Source organism: Mustela putorius, unplaced genomic scaffold (assembly GCF_011764305.1).
Source record: "Mustela putorius furo isolate JIRA1106 unplaced genomic scaffold, ASM1176430v1.1 tig00003972_pilon_pilon_pilon, whole genome shotgun sequence".
NCBI lineage: Eukaryota > Metazoa > Chordata > Mammalia > Carnivora > Mustelidae > Mustela > Mustela putorius.
Genome location: NW_025422115.1, coordinates 21,987,259 through 21,996,169, shown reverse-complemented (window position 1 = coordinate 21,996,169; position 8,911 = coordinate 21,987,259). Strand labels below are relative to the sequence as shown.

Sequence of the window (8,911 nt, the reverse complement as noted above, 5' to 3'; positions counted from 1 at the left end):
AACGGAGCCTGGGAGACCCAACCTTTCCAGGAAATCTATACTTAGTGGCAAACCTTGGCTCATTTCTGCCTTTAAAGCTGTTGGCTTCCTGCAAATATCCGGGGAAGGAGGATCGAGGCATCAACCGAACACTCTGTTTCTCCTGAAAAGCAGGTCCAGGACCACCTGGGTGCAGAGACCCCATCAACAATCTTGTTACAAACAGGGGGTGAGAGGTATGGGATCAAAAGCAGTAAAAGACCTAGACAAAATTTTGTTTTTAAAATTAAATCACGTTGTTCTTTTGAAAAACCATACTTTGAATTCCCAAAGCATAAAAAAAAAAAAATCAGAGCATTTATTTTGCCTTATTCGTTATATAAGCCAAGAATCAGTGCGTGACGAGAATGTTCTGGAAGGGAGGGTTGAAGAGTTATTTCCTGTTCTTTGCAACATCCGCTGAGCAAGTGAGGAGGGGAACTCCATCTGCAGAGGGACCCCAGGGGTCGCCCCTCTTCCTGGGTGTGGACACTGGGTGCCTGGTGGTCGACCCACTCTTGCCCGGGGCCCGCCGACCGTCTGGACTCAGTGGATGCCTTGTTTCGGCCAGCCTAGCTCTCTGGCATACGCCCCCTTGCAGCTTCTGATCTCATAATCATGCTCTAGACACTTGTTCAGGCCCGGCACCCCGGATCTCCAGCCGATGAAGCCCTGGGTCGTCTTCGGGACTGGGGGGGACGGAAGGACCTGGAACGGAAAGGCAGGGGTTGAGCCACCCGGGGCCACAGTGACATGAGGGTTGTCCACGAGGCCTCAGGATCGGCGTGGGAGGCCTGAGGGGGAAAAGACAGGAAAGAAAATATCTCGAAGGAAGGGGCGCCCCAGGCAAGCACACTCCGATGAGCTGGATCCCGAGACTCCCTTCTCCCCGCAAAAGTCACGGACGCCCCATGTGTTTCTTTATCTGGTCACGCTCAACACGTCCATTCACGACCTCCAGTGAAATAATTTTCATTTGACAGAAGAGTAGAAAGAGGGAAAAAAGGGAGGTGTAGAAATATCGAACACTACAGTTCACACTGCCCTCCTTAAAACCCAGAGCAATGTCGTCTGATGGGATCCTGACGCTTCGGACTCGGCCGGTTTGGCTCAGAAGGCTTCATGGTACACGGACGTGCACACCCACGCGCGCCCCAAACTGTAGGGACCACGGAATGAAAAGCAATGGGATTTAATTAAAACCCAAAGGGAAACGAGGTTCTGCCTGAGATGAAAGAAACACAGTTGCATTTGTCAATTCCTTGGACAGACTTGAAATACTTGGAAAATGAGGGCAAATGTTCAGGCTGCTTCTCCCCTTCCGTTCGGAACGATGTTCTCCGTTCTGCTCTCACAGGGCAATCTGAATGAAGGCAATCTCCTGTTCGAACAGGAGAACCGAGACGGAGCGGTTTCGGATGTCTGGGATGATGAGTGCAACCTCAGCACAAGGGGTCTGTGCGCGAGGCAGCGGCGGTGGGGGGCGTCCTGGCCCCTGGCACACAAAGCTCCCAAACATATGCTCTTGATGAACCGCTAACATTAATCTCCCGAGAGGCCACATTCAGGGAAGGTCACCAACAAATGCGGGAGGGGCTGGCGCTTCCCTGCCTGTCCAGACGGTTCCTTGGGACACAGACTCCCTTCCAAGTCTGCCTCCAGCCCGTAAGGGAGATGCGGGGGGGAAAACCGCCCTGGGATGCCCGCTTTCATGCACTGGGTTAGCAGAGATGAAAACACGCTGTTGACCAGGGCCTTGTGGGAGACCAGGCTGGTTCGTTGTCGGTGAAGGGCGACTAGAGCAATTATCTACCAAAACCGAAAATGCAAACATCCTTTGACCTGCAATGAACTCCCAGCACTGGTGCTAAGACAGCCTCGTCGTATCTGAGTCTAAGACACGGGGCAGGTCAGTGTGTTCTGAGACGGGACGTGTTGAACAGAAACTGCTAAGAGAAAAAAGGTGCAGAAAATACACAAAATATGGTATAATTAGTGCAGCAAGGGAAAGAAGGCGAAAAAGCCACACAACACACTGGCCTGTGCCTATCCGGTCTCTGGAAGGGGGCGTGGGAAACCGAGAGTCCGGGGGCGGGGCTTTTCAGAACATGCCTTTTGGGGTAGAGGACACCTGTTGAAACAGATGGATTTTAAAGGCTCTAGCCACCCAAAGAAGGGATTGGAGAAGGAAGAAGGGGACCGTTTCTTCAGCAAGGAAGGACCTTCAGTACCTGGACCAAGGTCCTTGTCCCCGAGGCCCTCTGCTTCCGTTTTCCTGGGACAAAGGGGATTTGGCCGTGATTACATCTACTTCTAGGGTTGCGGTGAAGACAAGATGACCACATAAAGTACTTAGTACAGTGAGCAACCACGACCCAGTAACAAGAGCCAGCATTTTTGTGGGCGTTAGACAGAGGCATCGTGAGACATCCAGAAGGAGCTCCCTAAGATGCTAACCACGGTCAGGCATATATTATTTTAATTTATTATTGTGCTGTTTTTCTAAAATATCAGCAAATCTGTACTGCTGGATAGTCGAGGGGAAGACATTCTCAGCCTATCTCAGTGGAGCATAGTCGTTCATTCAGCCGTCAGACGTGCATCTGCCGGGCACTCTCCACCGGGCAATCACCGGGCACTCACTGCCGAGCACTGTCCGCTGAGCACTCTTCACCGAGCACGGTCTCCACCAAGCACTCTCCGCCGAGCACTTACCGCCGAGCACTCTCCGCCGAGAACTCACTGCCGAGCACTTTCCACCGAGCACTCTCTGCCGAGCTCTCTCCACCGAGCATGGTCTCCACCAAGCACTCTCCACTGAGCACTCACCGCTGAGCACTCTCCACCAAACACTCCACCAAGCACTCTCCACTGAGCACTCAGCACTAAGCACTCTCCACAGAGCACTCACGTTTGCCAGTCGCTCTGTCAGACCCCGAATGCATCAAGAAAAGAAAATCTGCAGAGCCTACCTCCCCCCAACCCTGGCCACCTTTGGTGTGAGTTTTCATCCCTTCTTCCCATCAAGACACAGAACTGCTTTGTCTGTAGCCTGTCAGAGGGCAAAATCCAGGACCAAAATCACAGGCCCATGGAGGCAGGCCTGGGGATGTACCCAGCTCAGCAATTTCTAGAGGCATCTGACCCATGTCCATGTCTGACTGGTCAAAGGTGGGAAGACCATCAAGTCTTCTCCCCTGTGGGATTGCCAGTCGCTCACTTGGCAATCACAGGGATCTTTCAGAAAGGCAGTCCTCACCATGTCGCAGCACTGATTTCCCATTGCAGACTAGGCTCAACTCCTTCCTCTGGCCCCAAGGTCCAGTGGGATTTGGCCCTGCCCGGGTCTCCATCCACCTCCCTTCCCTTCCCACTCTGACCCACCCCCGGCTCACTGAGCTCCAGCCTCATGGCATCCCTTGCTGCCCCTGAAATATACCAAGCTTTGTTCTGCCTCAGGGTCTTTGTATGTGCTCTTCTCTTTGGCTGGAAAGCCTTTCCAGGGCTGGATCCTTATCATCCTTCAGTCCTCAGCTCCATAGGCACCAGCCCTTCTTCCCCTGTTGCTCTCCAAAACCTCACCTGTCTCTCACCTCCATGGCATCTAACATAGCGAATGACAATATTGTTGTTGGGGGGGGGGAGGGCGGTCCTGGGTGGCTCAGTCGGTGAAGCATCTGCCTTCAGTTCAGGATCCTGATCCTGGGGTCCTGGGATTGAACCCCATGTTCTGGCCCCCTGCTCAGCAGGGCGTCTGCTTCTCCCTCTCCTTCTGCCTCCCCCACTCATGCTCTCTCTCTTGTGCACGTGCACGTGCTCTCTCTAAAATAAATAAATGAGATCTTAAAAGAAAACCCCAATTTTGATGCATTTCGTGTTTCATGGTGGCCTCTCCTCCCACCTCCCCGCCCCCAACCCAGACTTGTGGGCTGGAGTCTCGTCTTCTTGTTTGCCACTGTTGACCCCACCGAGTCCCTGGCACCTGCTAACAGCCAGCCGTCCCTAGCGCTCCTAAAAGTGCCAGAGACGGTTCCAGATCTTCATAGGCATTATCCCACAGAACCCTGACACCACTTGCTGAAGTAGGTGCTTTTGTGACCTTGGAGCCATTGAGTCACGTGCAAGACCACCGGGAAGGTGAGCCAGCAAGCAGGATTTGGGTCCGAAGAGTCTGAGCCCAGAGCCCAGCCCCTGTTAATATCTGCTGAACGACTGGCCCGACCCCGTCATTCTCCTGGCTTCCTTCCGCTTCTGCAGAGCTGAACGCGGGGACTCCTGCCTGTGTTGAGACCTGTAACCCGATGGGCTCCCCGCCGAAGGGCTCGGAAAGGCTGTGGAAACTGGCCTCCCCCTGCCGACTGCCACTCTGTTCTTACCTTCGGCGGTTGGCTTTGTGCCCCTGGAGCACACACCCTTATTTCTTACTTAGGAAAACAAGGATTCAAAATGACTTTGCGAACCTTGATGTATTTCTCCACCGGGGTCACGGGCCGGATGCGGAACCGCTCCGGAAGCTCGATTTTGGGCTTTGGGGCGGGGGGTTCTTCTTCACCCTCGAGCAGCTGCAACATAACCCCAGAGACCGAGGTTAGTGGGAGACTGAGGGCCGCGTCAGACTGAGGTTAGTGGGAGGCTTCTCTGCATCACCCCCCAGAACGCGGCACTTTGCAGGTGACCTAAGCCACGCTGAGAAACGTTCCGTAGCTTGGTGTAACCCCACAGTAAGAAAGGGGCCGAGCGGGGACCGGCTAGTGGGTTCGCTCAGGCTCCCGGTACAGCTACCCACCGCTGTGTCCTCTACCACCTTTGGCAACCTGCTAATTTACGCTCCTGAGTCATAATTGGAGAAAATTTCACAGGTTACGGACTCAAATAAATAATTGCCCACAAGGTTTTAGGGCCAATCTTTAAAATATTAGAGGAGCGCTCCCACCCCCCCTTTTAATTTTTAAAGCAATTTCGAACTCTTTGAGATCCCAATTTAATTACATATAAGGAATATTAATATAGACTCTTTTTATGCATTTTATATTAATAAGGACTCATTTTATGCATAACATTTCAAGTTGTATAACTCTGTAAGTATTAAAAAAAACCTCATTAAGAATGGCATATTTCAAAGATGGGGGGATGGGGTTGAATTACAAGTGGGGTTATGCTGCCTTGAATCGGGAACGTTTTGAATTATGCAAGTCTTATGTGGTTCTGCGACCCTCCAGGGAAATGTGCCTTCTGGGTGTCACGTCCTGGAGCTGGTTGGAAAGGTTGGAGTCTGGTGGCCGCCGTCCCACTGAAGCCCATACGGGCATTTGCTATCTGCATGGTGTTTTATACAACGGAGCCACTGTTCTAGACTCAGATTTCATGTAAACGTGGGGCTTTCTGGACTCTTGTGAACAATGGGAACCCCGCTGGGCTGATGGGGGCTCCTCCTGCGTGGAGCTGGACCCTAGGGCTCCCTATTCATTTCACCTGGTCTTCTTCCTGCTCTAGTTACCCAGCTGGCTTAGGAAAATACCAAGAACATCTTCCCAGTAATCCCTCACACAGCCACCTGGCTTCTACTTCTCATCCCATCTGGACTTCCCCATCGCCCAGGGAGGCAGCTGAGGACTCTCTTCCCTCTTGCCGATGGGGCAGCCCGAGGCCAAGCGGCCCTGGAATCAGACAGACCGGCTTCTCCTTTCGGTGTCGCCCTTTGTTAGTTATAGGACTTCGCAACTCTCTGAGCTCAATTTCCCAATCTACAAAACGAGCATAAAACAGCCCCCTTCTCCGTGCCAGGGTTGCTGTGCAGATTAAATGAGCTGGTTCCGATGAAGTACCTGGAGGACGCCTGGCATGTAGTAGGTGCTCAATAAATTAGGGAAAGGACGGAGCCTGTAGGTTTCAGTTAACGGTCTTCATATGCAACACTAACTTTATTCTTGGGAAGTCTATGCCTCCTTATCATTTATTCCTTGAAATAATCAATTCAATAACCTCTGGGCTTATCAAATTTATATTTACCTCCTTGAGAGGGGTTGTTAAAAATCCCCAGTTCTGGGCCCAGTTTTGTCGTGCTTCCGTTTCAGACTTCAGGCGGTATTTCCTGAAAAACAAAGTTCCCAAGTGCTGGACGGTATTTGAAAAAGGTCAAAGTAGCAAACCCTACAGTCCCCTGGGGAACATTTTACATATTTTTAATGCCCATTGATTGAATGATGACTCTGCACCAGGAAGGGAGTTGGGTGCCAGAGGGAGCAAGAGCCCCTTGAGGGAGACAGGTGTCAAAAGAAGGTCCTGGTTGGGGGCACACTGGGGAGAAAAGGGGCCTGGGGGCCGGGTCTGCCTGAGGGGCCATCTAGGGACAAGACTCCTCATTTTGGTGAAGTGAGTGAGGCGGGGTGAGTGAGGTTTCTGGGGTGCAAAATTTAAGGGATTGCAGCCTCCCAGGGTCCTGCAAGTGCAGAGCGAGCACTTGCATGACCTTGAGAATGAGCCCTCCTTAAATTTGGCCACTAGGGGACCACACTTGCCCTGCCCTAATCCTGGCCCTGCTTTTGCTCCGCATTCAATATTATTTTTATATAATTACCTGCTAGTTGAGAGCTGGTGTGTTGCATTTTGCAAACGTCTAATTTAACATTCACTCGTTGATCGTCAAGTTTCTTTTCCCATTTTGGAAATCAGTATCTGCCCCCCACCCCCATCTCCCAGTGTCTCAAAGTTTTGGAGGTCCCTCAACGAGCTTTTTGAGCTTTTTTTAGGCACTGAGCGTCTAAACCAGAGTCTAGTCTAATGGAGATGTAATGTGAGCGCAAACACCAGCCGTGTACATAATTAACAACTTTCTAGCAGCCACAGTTCAAAAAAAAAAAAATTCATTTTTACTATTACTTTTTGGGGGTGTGAAATCTTTGAAATCTGGTATGTATTTCACATTTGCAGTTCATTCCAATTTGGACCAGTCACATTTTAAGGACTCAATAGCCACTTTGGACATTGGACCGAAAAATAGTCTGAAGGCTGAACCAACTCTCTTCACGGGGGATGGACCATCTTATTTGGGTCTTGAAGGATGCATAGGAGTTCATCTGGTGGAGAAGGGAGGAAGGGTCATTTTATACTGACAGAACATACCTGCTATGGTGATTTTGTACATATCCAAGTAGGAGGTACTTGGATAAAGACAAAGATTAAAAAGATTAATAGTTGTATATTTTATGCCAAATGAGACTGGCTTTCCGTTGACAAGTGTGACACAAAGTTTCCTATAAAAATAAATTTGAACGAAACAAAGCCAGTTTAAAGAAAAATATGAAGAGGTTAACACAGGTTTTACAAGGAAATGGTAAAAATCAGATAGATGGCAAATAAGAGAACTCAAGTTTAAGAAGTAAGCAGCTCTGCTTTACTGCTACTAAACTTTACTTACTTGCATCCAAATTAGTAACCTCCCATATTGGTTAACAAAGAAATGGTATATTTAGCAATTCAATAGAATGTCAAATAAAAACATCCATTACAAATGTCTGCCCAATATAAGTCTTTTAGAAAAAGGATTTTTTAAGTTAAAATTTCTTACCAGTTTAAAAAGAAGGAGAATCAAGAGACTGTAAAAGGCTTATTTATCTCTCATTCAAATTGAACAAATATTAAGATTTTTGTTTTCCTTTTTATAAAAAAATTCGGTAAATCTTAAAAATAACATTTTAGTCGGCTCTCAACAAGCAAGCTTTGCAGATGGTTGTGAAGCCAGATGTAGTTATCTTTCATCTTTAGCTGTGCGCCTGAGAGAAGAGGGAGAAAGCCTTTCTGGTCGCGCTCACGTCCCTAACATCGCCCCGACCACCTCCAGCGCACTGTCCTCTGCGCCCGAAGGTCGACCACCTCCAGGACTCGGAGGGGAAACTGAGGCCACCAGGTATGTGCCCTTGAGGTGGGAACGGCCCAGCCCACCTGGGCATTTACCAGATCTCGTCCTGGGCCACGAGGTTCATGCGCTCGGCCGCAGCGGTGCTGAGAGGTTTCTGCGCCATGGGGGCTGGGGCTCCGGGCGCCAGCAGCACGCACCAGGCCCAGGCCGGGGCTCAGCGTCTCTCGTCGCCAGGGAGACCGGTTGCCCAGCAACGCGGGACGCGGAGGCGGAGGCTGGAGCTGCACCTGGCGCGGGGCGCGGCGCGTCCTTGTGCCTGCTGCCAGCCTCTGCACCTCTGAGCCCCTCGCCCTCCTCCCTGGCTGGCCCTGGGGGCAGAAGCCCCCCTTCTGCGTGGGAAGCCCTGGGGAAACCTCAACACCTAACATCCCGGTCCCTTTAAAATTTAGGCCTACATGGGAGGCACGTATGCACACGGACAAGTGTACGGATCGGAAGGGTACCAAGCTTCATGCATTCTGTCCCAGGAGCACACCCCTGCGACCCCCGCCTACAGAAGGAAATGATCACCGTTCGGTTCCACTCCCGAGGAGGACTCCATCCTGTCGCAGACTGTTCGGGGCCCCAGTTTTTGGCCACCACGGTGCTGTTCTGAGTACCCCTGTCCGTGGCTTCAGGAGTACGCATGCACGTCTGTATTCACTCTTTAGAAAAATCCCCTGGTGACACTCAGATAAGACGGCCCGCCCACCGCCCAGCCACACTCCCCTTCCTGCCCATCAACACCAACCCCTCAAAATTGGGGTGTTCAGTCGTTTGTTGACTGACTTATTGACCCAAAGGCTTCCACCACTGCATGCTGTCATAGGTCTAGAACTGGAAAATGGGTCTAATGTCAGTGAGCGGACAGACAGCACGGGGAAGGGGGCTAGCGTGAGATCCGCTCGTGCCCAGAGCCTCCTGGGACTGAGCGACCGGAGGCGGCTTGCTTCTGCCGACCGGTGGGCTCGCTCACTGAGAATTACCGTGGCCACT

At 51.2% G+C, this 8,911-nt stretch overlaps 1 protein-coding gene across 3 annotated transcripts; it reads right to left on the bottom strand.

Annotated features, from left to right (window-relative positions):
* Positions 1-314: 314 nt before the first annotated feature.
* CUNH20orf85 (chromosome unknown C20orf85 homolog) lies at positions 315-8,125 on the bottom strand. Of its 3 annotated transcripts, XM_045070640.1 has the most exons (5): positions 7,586-7,953; positions 6,898-7,094; positions 6,028-6,109; positions 4,479-4,580; positions 315-726 (listed from the first exon to the last, which is right to left on the bottom strand). In XM_045070640.1, exons 2-5 carry the CDS (start codon positions 6,951-6,953, stop codon positions 565-567), a joined length of 402 nt encoding a protein of 133 aa, XP_044926575.1. In that variant the 5' UTR covers positions 6,954-7,094; positions 7,586-7,953; the 3' UTR covers positions 315-564. The 3 variants fall into 3 exon arrangements, with proteins under 3 accessions (XP_044926575.1, XP_004759976.1, XP_012915692.1); XM_004759919.3 differs by lacking the exons at positions 6,898-7,094; positions 7,586-7,953 and adding an exon at positions 7,972-8,125; XM_013060238.2 differs by lacking the exons at positions 6,898-7,094; positions 7,586-7,953 and adding an exon at positions 7,960-8,098.
* Between the last annotated feature and the right edge of the window lie 786 nt (positions 8,126-8,911).

Coding starts and splice junctions, on each gene's coding strand:
- CUNH20orf85 (XM_004759919.3), bottom strand. CDS start 8,039: ATGGCGCAGAAACCTCTCAGCACCGCTGCGGCCGAGCGCATGAACCTC. Junction 4,581..6,027: donor TAACAACCCCTCTCAAGGAG/GTAAATATAAAT, acceptor GTTATGTTGCAG/CTGCTCGAGGGTGAAGAAGA. Junction 727..4,478: donor CGGTGGAGAAATACATCAAG/GTTCGCAAAGTC, acceptor TTTCCGTTCCAG/GTCCTTCCGTCCCCCCCAGT.